Here is a 24,008-nt window from a genome sequence, read left to right as displayed (position 1 = left end):
TACAAATGTGGCGCGAGTTACCGTGATCGTTTGGTCTTCTTTCTTTTGAAAATCCTCAGTTCCTTTTGTCAAAGTGTACTCAGACTGATTCAATTACTTTAGAATTTCAGTTGACAAGCCGAACTATCTTCTCTATTTCTTTCTGTGATTCAATTACAAATGTGGCGCGAGTTACCGTGATCGTTTGGTCTTCTTTCTTTTGAAAATCATATATTCCTTTTGTCAAAGTGTACTCAGGCTGATTCAATTACTTTAGAACCACGCTTTGGCGGAATAAGATTATTATTCTTATCTTTTTTTCTACTGTTAGTTTCACTCTAACATATTAAACGTTAGGCCTATGTCAATCGTTAGGCCTAACACTTCTAAGATAGTTAACTTCACACCAATTTTATTCTCTTTTGCTATTATCTGTCTGCAGCTTCCCGCTCGTCTCACGCCATTTATATCTTTATCACTTAATCGTCTGTCCGCCTTCTATATTCTCGAAGTCAAAGAATTATCAACAAAACTTCCTACAATCATCTGCTTTTACCTCATATTATAACAAAACTAAACAATAATAAAATACTCACTCACAAAAATAAAATAATCAATAATATCTAAACCAAACAGTCTTTTATATGATGGCACTATTCATTGATAAAAGAGTAGCCCAGGCGTTGGCAGCGTTGGCGAGCTGCCTTCCTTCTTGTCAAACAATTCAAAACTAGGAACAGCCAATGCAAATAGTCCTCGAGTAGCTTTTCGTGAAATTCGACAAAACAAACAAACAAGACCTTCCTTGGTTTTATTTTTAACAACTCTCTTTCATGAAATTAAACTTCACCACCTGCTTAGCATGGATATCCAACTTCTAATAATTAAAATAGTAAATTTTTTCATCTATTAATATCAGGAAATGTGCATAATATTAAGTGAATTTTTCGAGTATAGTATAATACTTGGAGCCATAAATTAACAATCAGGAGAAAGTGTGAATTTATTACAATTATAAGTAAATAACTGAAAATCCGTTAATGCAATCGACGAAACTATTTTATGAAGGGCAGTAAACAAAACAATAATTTATGTTTCCAGCTGAAAATATTTCGGTCTGGCACTACTTGATGGTTAGGGCGTTAGCTCGCAATCTTCGGGGTCGCGGTAACAAATCCAAGGGCAAATATGTTCGCTCTTTTAGCCGTGGGGTGTTATAATGTGATGGTAAATCCTTATTTGTTGACAAAAGAGTGCCTCAAGGGTTAGCGGTTGGTGCTGCCGACTGACTGCCTTTCCTATGGTCAGTTGTTCAAAACTAGAGACGTGGGCAGGTATCCTTACTAGCTTTTCCATAATCAATACAAACAAACAAACAAAGTGGTCAGTTGTTCAAAACTAGAGACATGGGCAGGTATCCCTACTAGCTTTTCCATAATCAATTCATGGAATATATAGTAAGGATACCTGCCCACGTCTCTAAATTTGAACAACTGACCACTTTGTTTGTTTGTTTGTATTGATTATGGAAAAGCTAGTAAGGATACCTGCCCATGTCTCTAGTTTTGAACAACTGACCACTTTTGTTTGTTTGTTTGTATTGATTATGGAAAAGCTAGTAAGGATACCTGCCCATGTCTCTAGTTTTGAACAACTGACCACTTTTGTTTGTTTGTTTGTATTGATTATAGAATATATAGTAAGGATACCTGCCCATGTCTCTAGTTTTGAACAACTGACCACTTTTGTTTGTTTGTTCAATACAAACAAACAAAAGTGGGTATTTTTAATGTGTGCAACCACAAAAAAACACATTTATTGATTCGTCTTTATTAACTTTTATGTGCAGATAGTACAGCTTATGATTTATCAGATAATGTATAATATTTCGTTTACAAAAATTGGCATTATTGAACAGTATCTGCAATAATATATTTAATCGTTAAAATTTGATATTACTGTATCATCTCACGCGTCATAATCAACATTATTAAAAAAACAACAACAAGCTATTAACAAAACGTGATGGCTAGAGGGCTTTCAATGGCGCTAATCTTGATCCATGAATAAAAACACGCACCAATATACCGAATTCAAAAAAATAAATGATAAGGGAAAAGCCACGCGTGATATTTTATCCATTAGGTTCGCTCTTTCTTTTCTTCTCTGGGCATAGGAAGCAAGAGCTTTGGGTTCTTTTCCTTTACAAAAATTTCCATCTTCCTAAAATACCAATAAAGAAAACTTATCACTCATAGTTGCAACTTGGAGGGAGGGAAAATTGAAAATAACTGACAAATGTCGTACTAAATGTATCTTTGAAACTGTTTATATCTTTAAATTGTACCATTAGAAACAGATCACTTGTTACTACTCACGGTTAATGGTATTCAAGTTATCGTGCAAGTTTTGTAGCATCATGTTTAGAAAGATAGCAATATTAGGAAGGAAATAGAAGAAAGAACCTTGAAATACTTTAAAAAATAATCACATCTATACATTGTAATAAATGCGGGTATATTTAAAAACTAGAGTTATTCTCCAAACTGAAGAATGTGGTAAAAATTATAATTATTTTTCATTAATCTGACGTTACTAAGTATTATGATAAGCATCTTAGGTTTAATTTTGTTGTTATTACAGAAATGTGACTATCAGAAAGTCAGGAATACCAATTTTTTTATTATATTTTATTATTATTATCATTATATTATCTTATTATTATCATTATATTATCTTATTATTATCATTATATTTATTTTGATATTATTATATTATCTTATTATTATCCTTATATTATCTTATTATTATCATTATATTATCTTATTATTATCCTTATATTATCTTATTATTATCATTATATTATCTTATTATTATCATTATATTTATCTTAATATTATTATATTATATTATTATTATTATCATTATATTTATCTTAATATTATTATATTATCTTATTATTATCATTATATTTATCTTAATATTATTATATTATATTATTATTATAACAATTATATTTATTTGCATTCATACTTCATCAGGACTAGCTACTTTCCCACAACTGGTCACAGAAACGTGAACGATGGATTTTAATGTGGGCATAATGGACTTGGACTTTTTTTTTATCTAAATAGTTACATATTTTTCGTTAGCTTGTGAACATTGGTTAACTCCGAATAAACTGCGTATCCTAAGTTCTGTACGTTCTACAAAATATTAATGATGCTTTATAAGAACGATGTTCTAAATCTCATGACGATGTTCTAAATGTCGTACTGCCATATATTAAAATTTTGGGATTCACAAACGATCTTATTTCACCTGAAAATAATTTGTAATAAAAAAAACAAGTAGTCTTGGCGAAATACGGAAACATAAACAATAAATCATGTGTCAAACATGATCTTACAGTTAAAATTATAACGAATAAGTCATACGATATTTCTGATATTGATTCACTGGTTTTTATATCGGACGACTTGTATTAAAACCTCCTAGAAGTATTGAATATTACTGTTAATTACACTGATTTGGTATAAATGACATTATAACATACTTACTTCAGTTTTTTTTGTAACAACCATATTTCGTAAGCCTTTTTTGCCATCTTGATCATCGTATTCTCCTAATAATATACTGACTAATGCGTATTCCATCAAGGAGGCGAACACGAAGACAGTGCATGATGACATAAATATATCAATTGCTTTAATATAGGATACAGGTGGTAATGACTTCTGCGATTGCGCATGTTGAGTCGACAACGTCAGTAGACTTGTGACACAGAGCGTGACACGTGCAGGGACAGCTTCGGGTCTGATCCAGAAAGAGATCCAAGACATAATGACAATCAAGCAAGTAGGAATATATGTGTGGAACATGTAATAGCCAAGGCGTCTTTTAAACTTAAACGATACTTCGATGCACGTGAAATTCCCTGTTAAAAAAAGAAAAGGTCAGTACTTTAGCCACTTGATTTGTTTGTTGTTAAGCACAAAACTATACAATGAGCTACGTATACCGTGCCCATCGCGAGAATTAAAACTCAATTTTTAACGTGATAAGCCCCAGGTTTATCTCTGAGCAGCGAGTGGCCACCTACTTTGAACAAATGGTCAATGTAAAACTGTATTAGTTAGTAACTATAATGTTTGCTTCCCAGTGGTTCAGTAGTAAGCTAAAAATACTAGATATATGGTCCCCGAAAGTATTCTGTTTCAAGAGCAGGTAAAATTAAGAGCAACATACATTTTTATTTCTTGCTTTTGAAGTTCGTATGTCATGCTGTTTTGTAGCCTACACATTTCTTTCTCTGACGTTAATCAGACGTAAGTGTTGACGTAAAGTAGGTTAATAAGGTAGTAATAATAAAAGAACAGCAATTAGGGAAAAAACAAACAAACAGTAAACGGAATAAACTGTCAGAAGTCTGATATCGGAGAAACTAGTTTCGACACATTTGTGCGCCTACGTGACCCCAGATCTTGGAATTCCCTTAAGGCCACAGGAAGTCAGAAAATTATTAAGTTTAAATTGATCTTGGGAAGTGTTGAAATTAGACAGGATTTTGATTAAGCAGCTTTCGACAATTGTTGACCAGTTTTTTCCTGAAGAGGACGCACCAATGTGTCGAGACAAGTTTCTCTTATATTAGTCTTCTGATAGTCTGTTCCGTTCACTGTGTTAGTTAATAAGGTAGGCTGTAACTCTTAGCTAATTAACTTTAAAAAGAGGGAAAGCCATTGACAGACATTTTATAAAGAATTTTCTTGCGTCTAATGCTAACGTTTTTAAACCAATAAACCCACGATTGGTTTCATTCAAGTGTAATGCATACACTACTTTGCAACACAAAGTTTTAACAACGTTTTTTTCGCCACAAAAGTCTGTATTATTAAATACATCAAGTGAATTTCATCGTGAAAATAGAGTTGGCTCTTTAATGTACAAAAGTGATGATTCGTATTACTCGACTGTCAAATAAGAATATTATTGCATCTGACGTACGAAAATTAGAATTTGTAACACATAGCTAGAGGAACTGACAGAGTTTGTTTGTTGTTGATCACAAACTTAAACAATGGGCCATTTGTGCCGTGCTCAATGCATGGATCGAACCACAAATTTAACATTATAAGCCTTAATTAATGATTATCTCTGAGCCGCCATGGAGCGAATCAACACAGAGAGTGAGAGATAATCCTGACAGAGTTTGTTTGTTGTTGATCACAAACTTATACAATGGACCATTTGTGCCGTGCTCAATGCATGGATCGAACCACAAATTTAACATTATAAGCCTTAATTAAGGATTATCTCTGAGCCGCCATGGAGCGAATCAACACACAGAGAGAGATAATCTCCTACTGTAATTGTCGTATCTTCTTCGTGTTCATTTGATCTCTCTATTATTTGCAGCATATCCTAGTAATGATACGATTCAAAGATTATTCTAAATCAGGTTGAAATCTTACAAGTTAAATAATACAAGCGCAATCATTTTGTGAAAAAAGTAGATACTTTATTTTAAAGCTCTTGACTACTTTACTTTGAAGATATGTTTTTGTTTCTCATACGCACGTATTCTAGAGTTGAAAATTTACTTATAAACGCGAAACAAGTTCACTAGAAAGTAAACAGCTTGTTTTTAATACATGACCTCCAGAGACTTGTCTACTAGTACTATATTTGTGAGTGTAACACTAAAGAAAAATTAGTATTTTATTTCTGTTTGGTAAGCTCCCAGTGGCACAGCGGTATGTCTGCGGACTTACAACGCTAGAATCCGGATTTCGATACCCTTGGTGGGCAGAGCACAGCCAGCCCATTGTGTAGCTTTGTGTTTAATTACAAACAACAACGGTTAATATAATCAAAGAAAGCCAATCATGAGCTTTTTTCAAGAAAAAAAAAGAAAATATAAAAACAAATATAGATTTCAATATTAACCTTACTAAAGAGGATAATAATAAACACAAAAATATTTATTCACTTCACAAAACATCATTTAAGTTAAACCTACCAGTAGAATAAATTTGGGTGCAGTCTCCTAGGCGTTTATCTACTAAGATGTGTTGTGGTAATTCAATTGAATCTTCAACAACCAGTGGGGTTTCTGGTTCCCAGTCAAACACAAGGGCGTCAGTAGTATACGATACTGCAGCCAAGAACAACAATATAATTAAATGTGAACGTTAATTCATACTAGCATTACGTTTGTTAAAAGGCAAATAAATTGATGTGTTACACCTGGTGGCTTAAATGTAAAGTACAATATTATTTAGGGACTGGCATGGCCAGGTGGTTAGGGCGCTCGACTCGCAATCTGAGGGTCGCGGGTTCGAATCCCTGTCCCTCCAAACATGCTCGTCCTTTCAGCCGTAGGGGAGTTATAATGTGACGGTAAATCCCACTATTTGTTGATGAAAGAGTAGCCCAAGAGTTGGCGGTGGGTGGTGATGACTAGCTGCCTTTCCTCTACTCTTACACTGTTAAATTAGGGACGGCTACCGCAGATAGCCCTCGTGTAGCTTTGCGCAAACTTCCAAACAAATTAAACCAAAAATAATATTTAGATTTTTTTTTATTTCGCCAACTTCATTCATCAGTTGATCGTTCTCTTTGAGTCTAGACAAAATGTTTTTTTTTTATTCTTACCCGTATTCTTATTTACAGGGTATATTAGACGTTTAGTGGTTGTTTACAAGAAAAGTGCAGACATCCGAAGATTAAACTGTAATTTAAAATTAGTGATATTCATGTATATAAAAACTGGTTAGGTGGCATTCCCTATTACCCCTGTAGAAAAACTGACGCAAGAGTTGACATATTTCGAATACGGATTTTGTCGCCTTAAACGAGTACTACAAGTCACGTGACTCGGTCAAATTGACCGGCCCCGTGTTGGGAGAGTTAACTAAGTGATTTATTTTTAAGTATTGTAATGCGATGAAATAGTAATTTGTGAATATACACAAAACACTTGATAAGTTCTTCCTGAATCACAATAAACAAAATATTGTTTGTTTGTCTTAGACCAAATGTAAACAATTAACTATATACAATTTGTTAACCTTAGGGAATCGAACCCCCGGATTTTAGCCTTATAACTCCGTAGATTTACCTCTGACCCATAGGGAGGACTGAACAAATGCAATTTTAAAACTGGAAAGTTTCGTCGTCAATGTCTACGTCAATGTTTTACTAATGCCAAGCATCATTCCATGGTGTAATGCGAATTTACATTTTACTTCAACAATGTCAATGTAAAGAAAGTTACAGACAAATACTTTCAGCAAAGGTATTAATTGATTCATTTCCACTCCAAGACAAGTGTTAAGAAGATACCTGTGAATAAATGTAATTTGCAGAAATATGTGTTTATTTGTAATTCACTTTATTTTTGCCACTTTCCAACCTTATACTATCATGACAAATAATTTAACCCATTTTGTATCATAATACACAGATGTAAAATGCATGTTTTGGTATTTAATATTTTTAAATATAACGACACATGAATTAACCGACTAAGTCTGGGACCCAAGGGTTCAGGCATTGTCATCTCCAATTGAGAATTGGTAAACAGAGGTGGAATAGAAAGTCAATAGCGTCGACTGTTTACACGGCTACTCTCAACCGAATAGCGAGATTGACAGTTACAGCAATAACGCTCCTACAGCTGAATATGCAGAATGTGCTCAACTCTTGGATCTTCCGCTCCTTAAATGGATGAAAAAGTAGAAAAGAGAAAAATACAAAGTCATGATTTTTATTTCTTTACATGACTCGATCATTTTTGCTTTTACAATCCATTTTAACTATCTTATTTGTCTAAAACAATGACTACTTTTCAAAACCCAAAAACAAAATTTGCTCTTACAGCTTTCAATCTTCATGGTGCAGATCTGGGTGTCATGAGGATAGGTTTCAAACGTCATAGCGCACGATAAAATTAGTGTTAGTCTGAAAAAAAAGACAGGTAATAGGATTGTGAAGGTCAGTTCTGAAACTACGGTTTCTAGTTCACCTTTTATTTAATACACATCAAAGTACAAAAACTAAAAAATACTATTTCGGTTTTTACCGTGTCGAAGTACTATTCTGACATAACGCAAGTCCCTTGTATAAGTTTTATTTATAAACGGTTAAGGAAATCACAGAGAAAAATATGCATATTATAAAAAGCACACATTTATTTACTTTTGTAATACATCAAGAATATTTTCTTAAATAAAATACCGCGTTATGTGTACGTTCGATACTTATGTTTGCTTGTTGTAAAGCAGAGCTATACAATAGGCTGGATATCTGCGCTGTGTCTACCACAGAGAATCGAAACCCAGATTTTATCGCTGTAAGCCAGTAAACTTACTGCTGACCCTCTGGATGACTCAGCATTAATTTCGACTTTATGAGACTATCTATAACAAAATCACTGTCAGTCAGAGTTGACAAGGCTTAAGCATAACAATCCTTAACATATCCCCCCCCCGTAACATTGACAAAATAACCAACCAGCAGCACCCACAGCTCACGTGATTATCTTTAACTGAATGGTGATTACAACGCTCCGCAGCTGAAAGTGCGGAGGGTGTTTGTTGGCATATCGTGTCTCGAATCTGGAGTTTTTTCGATATGAATTCCGACACGCTCGAAAAAAAAATACACGTGCGTATTAAGTTTTTAATTACCTGCTACTAAGTACACATGAGTTTTCCATTTTCTACGAAACTTCGACTTCACATTTTATTTAATTTTAACATATATTTGTTTACTTATATTATATTTTGTTAAATCCTAGACTGTATTTTACATCATGTGTTAAGCAAGTTATTTAATTCCTGAAATGTGAACAATCCCATCATGTGTAGATCTACTGTCTGATTAGCGGTAAAAATAAACTTTGTTTGCTATTAAGCACAAAGATACACAATGGGCTATCTGTGCTGTGCCCACTACAGCATCGAAACCCAGGTTTTAGGATTATAATATTTCAAATTTACCACTGAGCATCCTCTGAGGATCACAATAAACAATAACGCCCTCAGAGAAAGTTTACAAAGAACAACTCATATTATTTTATTGTTTGTTTGATATTAAGCACAAAGCTACACAATGGGCTATCTGTACTCTTCTCACCACGGGTATCGAAACCCGGTTGCTAGCAGTATAAGTCCGCAGACATACAACTGTGCCACTGTGGGGAAGAGGCAAAGAAAAAACATTGATGAAAAGGAGGAGCAGTGTTTCCTATTGTCACATATCACCACTGACCTCGTTCAAAAAAAAATATATATATATATATGTTTGTATTTGGGGATATACAAATAGATTGCACTCAAGTGGCTCAAAAGTAAGTCTGCAAGCTTACAGCTACCCTATTCTGTAGCTTTGTGCTTAACAACAATCAACCAAACCAGTTATATTGATTGTAGGTTAGACTCAAGTCTAAAATACCCAGTATCGTCGTTACCGTAAAGAAGGGGCAGAATGTGAGTCGAAATGCACCTGTAGCGAAAAGATTGTTCTCCACATCCGGGTACTGTTAACCTTGTCCGCCATCTTGTAGTTCACGCTACGGCCATTGACAACATTAAACATAATGCATAAAATAAAATGTTTACTTGTTGCTGTTTGACCTGATGTAACACTTGAAAACACAACAAATGTTTATTATTTTCAAATTTCACCGTAGTCAGCTCATTTGTTTGTAAGTTACACAATCTTGTCTCGATCGATATGAATCCTTGTTTGACTTACAAGATGGCGGCTGAAGTCTGGATGTATGGCGCCATGTGGAAACTATCTATTCGGCACAGGAGCTCGAACATCTCTGTTTTTGTCTCGATAAGGACATGAAACAAATATATTTAAGCTCCTGGAACCTGAATCCCATTTAAAAGCTCTGGAAATGCTTTGGGATGCTGTCAAAGGACAAACTTCGAAATCTGATTACACTTAAAGTTGCTATACAATAGAATTGGCGGTCGACTCAATCAAACTTATTCCACCGGTTGAAAGCACGTGTTAGTGACAAAGTCAAGGCAGTGATCAACTCCATCTGTGAGCACATCTTGTACTAGAATACTGTTCCAAGAGCGAAACATATGGAGTACTAACTGTGTCAGAACTTTTAGTAAAACGTGGTATATATTTCATACACACATAACTCAAATTTATTCATATATATATTAGTATAAAGACGTGCTTTAAAGAAACAAAAAAGCTACACTGTGCTCGGTGTCTGTTGAAAAATAACTTACATCAATACCATAAAAACGACAAGCCTTTGGTAACTCCCAATAATTATGGTCAACATGTTAAATTTGTTTACTTTCAAAACATTGAAATGAACAACTAGTTAAGATAACGAACCTCACAACGTAAAATAATTAAATCAGAATGTTGCCAATATTGGCAAAGTTCTGATTTAGTTCTTTTACGCTGTGAGGTTCGTTCTTACAATTCATCTCTGTCTTCTGAAAGAATCAAAGTAACTACTTACTTTACCATATAAAGAATGGTTTTATCGCCATATAACCAAATATAGTGATTGGGAATGGTCATCTCCTGAAACGTGACCTTCTTGGCATTCTTGAAGAAAGAGTCCGGTCTCCACATACGTTTCAACCAGCTGACGGGTAGAAGACGATAATAGCTGGTCATGTTTTCTGGAAGTCGAAGTCTGTGATCCTTCCAGCTTTGAGACAGGAAGATGTCTGCCACGTAGGTCTGTATAAAACAGTCAGTAAACTTGCATTTAAAAAAACTTTAACAATCTCCGATACTGAACAAACATTACTGGAAAAGCTAAAAATTTGGATAAATCTGTAAGTGAGCATTTTGAAGTTAATACAGCCCACAAGACAGGTGGCAATATATTTAACTATAAAAACTCCGTTAACGAGGCTTCTTCGTGACTTAGTGGATAACATACCGGATTGTGAATCCCTGGACCCATGGTTCGTGTCCCGTTCTTCAAAACTTCTTTCCACACTTTGGGACCGTGATGCGTTATAAGAGATATAGTTAAATCCTATAATCCCTGGACCCATGGTTCGTGTCCCGTTCCTCAAAACTTGGTTCCACACTTTGGGACCGTGGTGCGTTATAAGAGATATAGTTAAATCCTATAATCCCTGGACCCATGGTTCGTGTCCCGTTCCTCAAAACTTCGTTCCACACTTTGGGGCTGTGGTGCGTTATAAGAGATATAGTTAAATCCTATTATTTTATTATAGCAACCCAAAAGTTGGTGATGGGTAATGTTAACTAGCTCCCTCCCCTCTAGTCTACCAGTTCAGAATTAGGGACGGCTTGCGCCGATATCCCTTTTGTACAAGCTTCCTCTAAAGTGTAACAACAGCTATGATAAGAAAGAATGAAACTTTAAATTGCACAGAAAAAGCATAAGACAAAAACAAAACAAAAATTGAACTATATACATGTGCATACTTCCTTGTGAAATCAACCCGTAAAAGTTACATAATTATAGTTTGTTCCATCTTGATCTACGTTTTTATTATTGTCTATTGGTACAACAAATAAAACTAAAATTCTTGATTTACGGGTTTGTTGATCTTATTTACAGAAATGAGTTGATTCGATAGTTTCTCTTTCATATCGTCTTTGTTTTCGCATCTTGGGTTGTAAAGCTATTAATTATTGCCCAGTGGTTAATACTAAATGGGAATCCGATGATTCACGGTTTGCGTCCCGCAGCCGAAACTCAAAAACGCCCCCAAGTGGCACAGCGGTATGTCTGCGAACTTACAATGCTAAAAACCGAGTTTCGATACTCGTGGTGGGCAGAGCACAAATAGCCCATTGTGTAGCTTTGTGCTTAATTACAATCAAACAAACAAATTCAAAAGAAAACACACGTAAGGCGGGCGAGGGCGAGCTTCTTCCACTAGGATACCGAAAAGCAGATTATAATCTGAATCTCTAATGCTGATACTAAAACGTGAAGCAACAGTTGCATGTTACATTCATGTTCTACATCAACAGTTGCATGTAACAGTGATGTTGTTATACTCGAATAAACAAGATTAGATACAGTAAAGTACTAACTATGTAAACATTCAATACTGAGTGCTGTCGAAATAAAAAAAAACATTCTGTAAACCACATGTGTTAATATTGACGTTTCAGAAATAACCTGCCACTCCAGCATAACCGTCTATCCATCTATAGAAAAATTCTGTAAACCACATGTGTTAATATTGACGTTTCAGAAATAACCTGCCACTCCAGCATAACCGTCTATCTATCTATAGAAAAATTCTGTAAACCACATGTGTTAATATTGACGTTTCAGAAATAACCTGCCACTCCAGCATAGCCGTTTATCTATCTATAGGGAATGACAATATTTCACTGATTCCATATAAACATTTGAAGTATATTCTTTACGTAAGACGAATGCTTACTGTTTTCTCTAAATTTTACATCTAAAATTTTACGTACCGATTTATAACCCTAACTACAAAAGTATCATTGCAATATCTTAGATAATAGTGTCCTAAGTTCAATAGACCCCACCAAACATGCTCGCCCTTTCAGCCTTGAGGACGTTCTAATGTGACGATCAATCCCGTAGTTATTTTATAATGAAAGCGTCCTGAAACATCTTATGTTTTATTAATTTTTTAGGGCCCGGTATGGCCAGGTGGTTAGGACGCTGGACTCGCAATCTGCGGGTCGCGGGTTCGCATCCCCATCCCACCAAACATGCTCGCCCTTTCAGCCGTGGGGGCGTTATAATATGACGGTCAATCCCACTATTCGTTGGTGAAAGAGTAGGTGATGACTAGCTGCCTTTCCTCTAGTCTTACACTGCTAAATTAGGGACAGCTAGCGCAGATAGCTTTGCGTGAAATTCAAAACAAACATTATTTTTTTTAAAAATTCGGAATAAACCTGAGATGAATAGAATGAGGGACCGAACTTTAGTTAAAGTATCAATTTAATTATGGCTCCCCATCGGCATAGCTTGATAGCTTGTAACACTAAAATTCAGGTTTTAATGGCAGCTGTGGACGAACAAAAAATCTATTTTCAACCTGTATATTAATAGTTAAAATGGTCCTAAAACAGGTAATTCCCCTTGTATGAAGAAAATATTATTATTTCAATCTTTTGTTTGTTTGGTCCTAAAACAGGTAATTCCTCTTGTATGAAGAAAATATTATTATTTCAATCTTTTGTTTGTTTGGTCCTAAAACAGGTAATTCCCCTTTTATGAAGAAAATATTATTATTTCAATCGTTTGTTTGTTTGTTCGCTACAGATTTTCAATAATTCTCAGCTTAATTAGGATTATCTCAAAACAAGGAATGATTCCGTTTCAGTAAAATAATCCCATGTTAATGTGAAGCATAACGCTGCTTGTGTGGGTTTTTGAAATTGGACAGCTAAATGAAATGGATAACGTAGCTCATAACGTAGCTCTTGAAATAGAAAGTGTGTTCCTGAGTATCAGCAACTAGTTATAAAAAACGCATAAAGAAACTTGTATTTGAAATAGAAAGTGTGTTCCTGAGTATCATCAACTAGTTATAAATAACGCAAACAGTTGATTGACCACACTTACCATAGAACCTTCATCAATTGAATCTAGATTCAACACCCAAACATGAAAGCGCACAACGGTAGGTTCGCCTGGAAAAAAAATAGAAAAGCATCATATTGTTATAGGATATACAAGACGGGCCAATAGTTAAATGCAATACTGCGTAAGATAGTTAGTCTCTAAAAATGAAGAAAGAGGATTTTTTAAACAGCTGAAGGTTTTGTTGAGCTTTATCGATAACTAAAATATATTTAAAAAACATTAGATTCTCCTTTTTCATAACGCAAACAACGCATTAAAAATGATACGTAACAAAAAAAAAGTACGAATTTTAAATTATTTAAAAAATTTAAAACCGTGAGCATAACAATATCTTTTTACTTTTTTTATTTTAAACTTTAAAAGTTTCAAGTACAAATTTTCATTCACGAATAAAAAGGCATACTTTATTATTTAAACTGTATTTCTCCTTCCGATAGAAAATTACTATACAATGATAAACTATGCACAAACTAAGTTCCGTATATCCACTTCCGTATATCCACTCAAACCCTTCTTAGAAAAATAAACTAAACTCTCTTTTGTATAAATTTCTAGGGCCCGGCATGGCCCTAGAATCCCCGTCCCACCAAACATGCTTGCCCTTTCAGCCGCGGGGGTGTTATAATGTGACGGTCAATCCCACTATTCGTTGGTAAAAGAGTAGCCAAAGAGTTGGCGGTGGGTGGTGATGACCGGCTGCCTTCCCTCTAGTCTTACACTGCTAAATTAGGGACGGCTAGCGCAGATATCCCTCGTGTAGCTTTGCGCGAACTTCAAAAACAAACAAGATATCGCGGAAAAAATATTTCTTTAAATCAGTCTATGTTCAATAACATTATTAAGTTATTAAATATCCTGAAATTTAATAAAATTGTTTAAACAGTTATTGTAAAGATTTTGGTTTAGTAAAGTAATTGTAAATATTGACATTTAGTGCTTCAAAAAATCGAAATAAAATAAATCGCTCAACAAATAAAGTTATACTTCGACCTTGGAGCAATTTTTAGCCGCGGCATAACGGCTCATTGAATAACTCTGAGTTTGTTTTCTTTTTTCAAGTACAAACGTTTAGCTCATAGCTCAGTCATCTCTTGACCGAATTTGAGATCTAATTACAGTTTTTGGACTCAGGAGGTCAAGCCCTTTTAACTACTGTGTTTGACCACGCCCAGGGTCTCATAGATTAATTAACTCCAATCCTGCCTAAAATAATTTAAATTTGAGGGTAGACTTGTAGAGATCCTGATGAGTAATAAAACTGAATCGGATATACGCGCGCTTCACGCTTGGTATTGCTGGTGCACAGAAATATATCTAATAAAAAAAGAAGGAAAAAAAGCCTTATAGATTAATTTACTCTAATCCTGCCTAAAAGGATTTCCTCTCGTTTTATATCTATAGAAAATATGTTTGGAGATCAAAGGAATTAACAAATTATGTAATATATATAACTTTAGAATACAGTTTTATCGCTGAATAGTAGCAAAAGTTTTAATATATTTTCAAATACATTACGGTTGAAAAATGTGCTAGCTCATTAGCATAAAAACATGCAGTGTAAAGAAAGGATAATGCATTAGATAATTTTTATGAAAAATCCCCCTCCCTCTCGTTCCCTGTCCTCCGATGTGACAGCGGTAAAGTCTACGAATTTCCAACCCTAAAATCCAAGATTCGACTCTACGCGGTGGACACAGCAGATAGCCAAATGTGGCTTTGCTCTAAAATAAGCAACAAATAAACCTCTCTTCTTAAATTGCTGCCAAGAATGATTTATTTAAATGTTTTATCAGCACAAATGCATTTTTATAATATCGGAACTTTTTTTGTACTTTATTTCCCATTAATATACCATATCGCCCCCTTCCGGTATTTTTATAAAGCTTACCTTGTGTGACAGCAATAGTAATCCAACATATAATCCACTTTTATTACCGTAGTTTGGAGCTAAAAATTGAAGAAAAACAAATACACACTTACTAGCATTGAAATCAACAAATCACATGTGCTTGTTTGTTTGTTTTGTAATTAAGCACAAAGCTACACAACTGGCTATCTGTGCTTTGCTCACCACGGGTATCGAAACCCGTATTCTAGCGTTATAAGTTTTTGTGAATTTTTTTTTGCACAAAGTAAGTTTAAAAGTTAACCTTTATTAACGGCACTGAATTGAACAATTTGTATAAGAAAATAAATATGTCAAGAATAAAATAATGTGATTTTATTTGTATGATCCGTTATACGTACTTGAGTGTCGTTTCTAGTTGCCAGTGGTTAGCCTTCCGGACTTAATCTATGTGGTTCGCATCCGTTAGATGTAAAATAAAATGGTTATTCGCATTTTGGAGCCGTGGGTGGGTACTTCATAAAAGTGACAGTTAAATCCCATTATTATGTCTGACAAGTGTAACCGAATTAAGAGTTGGCGGTGGATGGTGTTGACTAGCTGCCTTCCCTCTTGTCAATCACTTCAAAATTAACAACAGCTCGTGTATATAGACCTCGAGCAACTTTGCGCGAAATCCAACGAACAAGTATGTCTGACGTCAAGGAAACTTGGGTAACCATTATCATCCTGGATGATTGTAAGTTTTCGTTGGATAAGTGTTTGTTACCATGGTTTTAAAACTGTCATGGTTATGTTATTTTCAGTAATACAGGTTCTAGCAAAAGTTACATTTGAATAAGAATAGAAATGATTTAGATTTCAACTTAATTGTTTTTCTAACTTGAACAGTTTTGATGCACACGCCGCCTTATGTGTCAAATGTCTTGCTTTTTTCCAGACTTTGAAGTTGTTGTTTTTTTTCTGCTTAACATATTTTGGTAAAGTAAGCTATCGTGTGTAAACTGAATGTAGAAAAAAAAAGAATCGTATTACCATGACAACCGTTGTCGTTGTTAGTAGCCTATACGATCACCAAAGAATAATTAGTAATTAATTATTTCTATGTTAATACTGGATACTTTATCCTATATTTGGTTGCTAATCTCCTGCCCTATTTACAGATGTCCAGAGAAGGTTTGATTACGTTTCTTATTAATTTCGCGCCCTAAATGAGCAGTGAAAGAGACTAGAGGGTTGTTTTGAATTTCGCGCAAAGCTACACGAGAGATATCTGCGCTAGCCGCCCCTAATTTAGCAGTGTAAGACTATAGGGAAGGCAGGTATTCATCACCACCCACCGTCAACTTTTGGGCTACTCTTTTACCAACGAATAGACCTGGAGTTGATTTGCGCGAATTTCAACTCAAGCTGCCATAATAGCCATAATGATTTTCAGTTATGTAATCAAACTCAGTCACGTGAAGCATATACATAAATCCTAACATTTGTACTTGGTATTGAACATTACATACACGTGTGTTAGTGTTTTAACAGCTTTTATCTCTTCCAACTAGTCGGTATTGCTTCAAATTTGTGAGTTGATATCACAGTACACCGTTCTAGGACAACACACACACACACAACACACACACAAAATAGGAGATTAATTTTTCCCATACTTACATGTTACATTGACCGTTCTCTTTGGGTGGTCGAAGGTTGTCGTAATCTAACTGTGTGTATGGCAATATGTTGTCGTTTCCAACACTTACCTTCTATACTCATCGTTCTCTTTGGGTGGTCAAAGGTTGTCGTAGTCTAATGGGTTGTCTGGCAGTATGTTGTCATTTCCCACACTTACCTTCTATACTCACCATTCTCTTTGGGTGGTCGAAGGTTGTCGTAGTCTAATGGGTTGTCTGGCAATATGTTGTCAATTCCCACACTTACCTTCTATACTCATCGTTCTCTTTGGGTGGTCGAAGGTTGTCGTAGTCTAATGGGTTGTCTGGCAATATGTTGTCATTTCCCACACTTACATTCTATACTCCACCATTCTCTTTGGGTGGTTGAAGGTTGTCGTAGTCTAATGGGTTGTCTGGTAATATGTTGTCAAATTCTAGAACTTCTTGTCTATAAAAATCAACAATCACTATTTACATGGAATGTTACTGCAGTTTAATATATTATGTATTTCGACTATTAAATATTTACCTTAAAGCAGAAAAGGTACTTATGTATAATTTAAAATATGTATATTATGAAATATACTTACTGCGCTTTCACGGGTTTCCCCATTCCCACTATTTCAATTTACAGAACTTTTACAGAGAATAAAATGTAATTTTTACAACAGTGAAAATCCTTTTCCAAAATGTTTTTTTTTTCTCTGTCACTTTCATTCCAAGGATCTTTTTGTAAAATAAAAGTTGAAATAATTCCAAAAATGGGTACGTTATTAAAGCTCACCTCTAAAAGTTAACCAGACTACGACACCAGAAGACGTCGTGCTTAATGATACTTAAATAAATACAAAAAATATTATTCGTGTGGTTTCAACATAGCTAATATGTGCAGGTTATTTCTTATGCCATGGCTACCAACCATATATCACACTCGAATAAGTTACTTAATCAGATTTATTTATCAGTTTTTATTGGTAAAAGGCATAATGGAACTGAATGTTATTGTAAAACAGGTCATAAAAAGAACTTATGATTGACAGGATTTCACGATTGCTCCTTCACATCATCTTAAGATAAAATTAAGAGAAATTGTATAGTTGAGAGATGTCTTCATGCTAACTATGGCCATGTTATTTTTTATTGTATAAAAAAATCGTATTTCCTGTTAACATATGTTTTGTTAGGACTAATAAAGATTGTAAGACGGGAAAAGCTCATAACGTAATTCTACTATGATGGAAGATATATCTGATGAAACTGTACGAAATAAACAAGATCAGAAACCTAGAAACCATAATTCTACTGTAATGGGAAATAAATCCGGTGGAATTATACGAACTAGATGAAACATTGATATATATATATATATTACCCTATATCTTCACAGTCTTAATATGTATACGGATATTTATTTATACCTAACTTACATAGAATCAAAAGTGGATCTAAAAATTTATGTAACTAAAAATTGGACATCTTCGAAATTCACTAGTACATTATGGATACCTGGGTTCTATATGTCAACTCATTTAATTGCACAAAAAAAAGAGTTGTTTTTAATCTATTGTTGTAACCTTACAAGTAACATTACGTGTCAAGTATGTATATATATATATATATATATTGTTAACTGTCTCGAAAGAGTATTCAAAGGATACACAAAATACGTATAAATGTATCACTCACTTAGATTATTCCATCCTTACGGATAATGAATGTTTTCAGCTGACAATAGATTTTAGACATAATGTAATCTGTATAGAAATCTGAAAATATATTGTGTAATATGTAAGTTGAATACGTTATATTAAAACGATTTTGTAGCCTTACAACGTCGTTATAGTCCATGCCACCATGTCCGATCATGCTCTATCTGACGACCGTGCATGTTGACAATAGCTCAGCCGAAAGGCCGTCATGTCCAAAACACAACCATTTTCCCTTGCTTGCTGTCCATAATCCATATAATGTACGAGGACGACGTTTCCCAGCGATCGTTTCAACAGTTCGATTGCACAGAAATCAGTCAGCATGTACTGCTCCTGGCGACTTGACTGTATAACTTCGAATGGAATAGCACAATTTCTCGTTTCTGTCTCTAGCTGCGTTAGGAACGGTTGAACAGCTATAACGTGGAAACAGCTTGCGTAAACGTGACTTATTTTGCTTTTCTAGGTGTAGACCCTTCTTAATGATGTTGCGTACTGATGCCTGGGGCATGTTGACGGCTTTTGCAACTGACCATTGTGTTCGTTTAAGAAAACCGCACTGTTCTAACCAAGGCTGGGATATAACTTGTTGGTGGTGATCTCTTTCTGGATAGTCCTGGTGCCTCAAAATGATCCATATTTCTTTGTTTTTCAATGGCATTGAGTGAAAGGGTTGTTTCCATCTTGGAAAGTCTCTAAGTCCCCGATCTGTTGTATAAATATCTTGCGCCTAAAGGGGCGGTTTCATACCCTTTCTGAAAGCGATAACTCTTCCTTGGCATCACACTACCCATGCACCGCCAAACAATTTCACAATTAGTTTAAACTTACGCGTTTTATTAAAACGCTAGGGTAAATATAAATATACTTATAGGTAAGATAATATCATGTTTAAAGCATGCAATATAAAGCTGTAAAACAACTGGAAATACATAGCTAATCACATTACCGACATTTCACTGAAAACAGGTAAAATGTTTCAATGACATTACACAGATAATTTTACAGCATTTATCAAAGTACGACACCTAATTTACATTATTAAAATCATCCTAAAAATGACCTCAAACCTTCCCAATTAAAAAAGAAGAAAAAAAACCGTTGAAAACGGAACGTACCTTGTTATTTTTAGAAAGCAGACGATGAAAAACGTCCAAATCCGCACACGAAATGACTTCATTTTTTCTTCCTTAACAGGAAACGTGGTTATGATCTAAAAGGAAGAATTGAAACGTTTTCATTGAAGTTTGTGCTGTTCCATGTATAAACGTTTCTGTTCGTTTCATAATATTAATAAAGTTTTGATTATTTATTCTAATTTATTTCGCGGTTTACTTCTGCTTATACCCCCCCCCCCAGTGGCACAGCGGTATGTCTGCGGACTTACAACGCTAGAAACCGGGTTTCGATACCCGTGGTGGGCAGAGCACAGATAGCCCTTGTGTAGCTTTGTGCATAATTAAAAACAACAACAACAACAACAACAACTTCTGCTTATTCTACTGCTCGTTTCCTCTCACTGTCTTCATGTTCTTCAATATAATTCGGATATTATTTAATTTGTTAATGTATTTTGATACACCTTGTTTTCAGATTTCTCTGATCATAGAACAGATATATTTCGAAACGTTCGAGTCATCTAAATGAAACGTTTTACACTAATTACCGTCCTTGAATTCATTAGTACATGGGTTTATGATCAGACCTATTGTAAATATTTCATTATGAATCGCATTTTAACAGCAAAGCCTTTCTTATGAATGTATTTATATACAAAGTGTGTGTGTGTGTGTGCGTGTCAGGAATATTTCAAATATGTGTGCTCTGATCTTAAATATTCGGCCGCAACCTAAATGAACGACCCCCCCAGCAATTGATATATCTTAAAACGCTTTAAAATTGCAAGAGATAAGTTCGAAACGTATCCCATAATGCCTGCTAAGCCTCGTGCCTTTAAACGAAATGTCATCGGTTTTATAGCTTTTATCCACTCATACAACGGGCATATGTTATTGCTATAATAACATCTTTTTTATAGCTTACAATCTTATAAACTTTTTTTTGTACAAATTTTTTAGTACTAAATAAAACTTTACGTTTTTTTATATGACGTTATGTGTTGTCCATTTGATGTTCTGTGTGTACAAGTATTGCATCCACGGTATTATTTAGAATACTAATTCGTATCAAATGCGAATATTCTTATTTCCAATTTCAAGCTCTGGCTAGCGAAACGAGGCAGATCTGAGCATATAAATTAGGGTACAGGCGTTCTTCACATATGCATTATGCATATATATATTAAGCCATACCGGTGCGGTAACTATCCAATATCAAGGAAAACTTCCTGCCTGTCTGTGAACGCATCTCTTTCTAAACGAATTGACTAATCCAGACCAGACTTGGCATGCTAGCGTAATAGTCAAAAGAAAGAGGTTTTATTTACTATTAGTCATATTGTGCGTGTTTTCCGCGTTTTAAAAAGAAAAAAGACAAAAGAGTGTAGTCTTCTTAAAATAACCTGCAAAACGTTTAGGGTAAGACATCTGAAGTACATTACAAGAGTTTCAAAATGAAAGCCCATTATTGACTTAAAGTTATCTTTTACTTGTAGACTATCACTGAATCTATCGGGTTTTCACCAAGGGCAGAGCTGGGCATGCAGTTTGCCGCTCAAAAAATTAGTCAAATTGCACGTTTACATAAGTATTTTATATATATATATATTGACTCTTACATTTTCCTAAGAAATAAACCAGATTCAGACCACTTTCCTTTGCGAAACGTTTCTCACGGTGACTCTTCATGCAGTTATTTGGATAATTCCGATTTTAAACGTTTCGTTTATATTGTTATCCTACCTCGAGTCACGGCCGGTACGAAACGCTATAATATTCCCTCTGATATCTACAAGACGAAATTAAGAAAACTTTGTTTGTTTGTTTGTACTTAAGCACAAAGCTACACAAAGGGCTATCTGTACTCCGCCAACGACGGGTATCGAAACCCGGATTCTATCGTTATAAGTCCGCAGACATACCGCTGTGTCACTGGGGGGCTATTAAGAAAATAAAATAGACAGTAAGACGCATAGGTTACAGGGAGAGAAATAGAACAATTTATCATAACAGTATTAGTTTATAACTCGGTTGAGTTTATTCGCATAGATAATGTCTACTTTTCATCTATGAATGTTTGTGTAATTAGAGTTGTACAAAAAAGAATGAAACTTTTACATCTGCAAATCCATTAGCCAGAGACACACGGTCGTTTCCATAGCAGCAGATGTTTCAATAATCCCTGGTCGGCAGGAAACCGTTAAACCTAATAGAAACCGAAGGTCTTTAGAGGCTACGTGTGCAAACGTACTTCGAGCTTCTTCTAAGACAACACTCTCTGTTTGAATGTAGCATTCACGAGATGGTCTTAATATCCGCTGTTAGTTTTACGAACAGAATACAACATTTATATCAATGAAAGAGGCCGATTTATAAAGAAAAACAAGGAATATTCTGTTGTCGCTAGATTATCGCTGATATCTAGCTACTGAAAGAACTAAGCTTGATAAGAATTGATTACATTTCAACAAAAATTGCGATTAGCTATGCACCCAAAAATATAACAATTCAATATATATCTATATTGTCACGGAGTGCAAACTGCTTCTTTCTTTTGGTTCGTACCATTTGTGAATCATATATGTCTACCAATTCAATTAAAACAAACTGGTACCGAGAGTGGTCTAGTGGTTAGCTTGCAGGTCTGTGAAACGTAAGATTCGAGGTTCAAGTTCGAGAAATGACGCTGAACAAGTTCCAAGTATTCGTCTTTGATGGAGCTGTAACAGAGAAGTCAATCTCGTTATATCGTTAAAGGTATCCGTGTAGGCGGCTGGTGTTCTCAATTCGTTGTCCTTCATCTGACTGGCGGTTCTAAATTAAGATCTGCCTTTCCTGGACCTTGGTGTATTTTTTGACCTGCCCTTTTATATCATGTATCACAAAATATTGTTACCCAGGCTACAGTTACTAAAATAGTGTTGTCCAGGCTACAATTCCTAAAATATTGTTGACCAGGCTACAATTACTAAATTATGTTGTCCGGGCTACAATTACTAAATGCTAAAATAGACCGACAGTGTCAATCAAAATTATCACAAATCTGTTGAATTTTGTGTATTTGACACTACATAAAACATTCTACAATGTATAACTCATAATCTATACCATCTAAAATATTAAAGCTTCGCATTTAATAGATTATACATATTTTTCTGATATTTACTCTTTGTTGCACCCAAGTGGCTGAGCGGCACATTCTACGGGCTTATAACACTAAAAATCGGGTTTCACAAACCGTGATGGGCACGGCAGATATAGCCCATTGTGTAGCTTTATGTTTAACAATAAAGAAACAATCAATATGTTTACTAGACAATCTTCTCGTAATACTATTGGTAGAAAATATTGCAAAATAACACATATATCGAATCCACCTGAAATTAACGAGACTTATTTTGCAACATCCGTACTATTTGTTTCGCAAAATTTCTTCACATCATTAGTTTGACCAAATTAACGAGACTTATTTTGCAACATCCGTACTATTTGTTTCGCAAAATTTCTTCACATCATTAGTTTGACCAAATTAACGAGACTTATTTTGCAACATCCGTACTATTTGTTTCGCAAAATTTCTTCACATCATTAGTTTGACCAAATTAACGAGACTTATTTTGCAACATCCGTACTATTTGTTTCGCAAAATTTCTTCACATCATTAGTTTGACCAAATTAACGAGACTTATTTTAAACATCCGTACTATTTGTTTCGCCAAATTTCTTCACATCATTAGTTTTGACCATTTTTCACTAGTTGTAGATTAGATTAGATTTGGTTTCGTTTGTTTTGAACTTCGCGCTAGCCGTCTCCAATTTAGCAGTGATAAACTAGATGGAAGGCAGCTAGCCAACATCACCCACCGCCAACCCTTGGGCTACTCTTTTTACCAACGAAAAGTGGGATTGGCCATAACATTATAACGTCCCCACGACTGAAAGAGCGAGCATGTTCGGTGTGACTGTAGGTTAGAAACCCAGTGTTCCTCACGAGTATCAGTAATCAGTAATATTCAGTCTACAGTTGCCGAATAATGATGCTACTTTATATGGTTGGTTGTTTTGAATTTC

General features: G+C 34.9%; 1 protein-coding gene across 2 annotated transcripts in view; it reads right to left on the bottom strand.

Annotated features, from left to right (window-relative positions):
• Window positions 1-1,793: 1,793 nt before the first annotated feature.
• Window positions 1,794-24,008, bottom strand: part of LOC106460675 (glycine receptor subunit alpha-2-like) — a 31,428-nt gene continuing 9,213 nt past the window's right edge. Inside the window, exons 2-9 of one of the 2 annotated variants that reach the window (XM_022387452.1) lie at window positions 19,938-20,032; window positions 17,479-17,558; window positions 13,577-13,644; window positions 10,487-10,713; window positions 7,862-7,944; window positions 6,002-6,136; window positions 3,540-3,916; window positions 1,794-2,202 (exon numbers count right to left, since the gene is read on the bottom strand). In XM_022387452.1, coding sequence (XP_022243160.1) covers window positions 2,029-2,202; window positions 3,540-3,916; window positions 6,002-6,136; window positions 7,862-7,944; window positions 10,487-10,713; window positions 13,577-13,644; window positions 17,479-17,558; window positions 19,938-19,999 — 1,206 coding nt within the window. In that variant the 5' untranslated portion in view covers window positions 20,000-20,032 and the 3' untranslated portion in view covers window positions 1,794-2,028. Of the gene's footprint in view, window positions 2,203-3,539; window positions 3,917-6,001; window positions 6,137-7,861; window positions 7,945-10,486; window positions 10,714-13,576; window positions 13,645-17,299; window positions 17,369-17,478; window positions 17,559-19,937; window positions 20,033-24,008 lie in introns of those variants that run through there. The other variant, XM_022387453.1, reaches the window with a different exon arrangement.

The sequence above is a fragment of the Limulus polyphemus genome, unplaced genomic scaffold (assembly GCF_000517525.1).
Source record: "Limulus polyphemus unplaced genomic scaffold, Limulus_polyphemus-2.1.2 Scaffold814, whole genome shotgun sequence".
Classification (NCBI taxonomy): Eukaryota; Metazoa; Arthropoda; class Merostomata; order Xiphosura; family Limulidae; genus Limulus; species Limulus polyphemus.
This window is presented reverse-complemented; position numbering and strand designations above follow the sequence as displayed.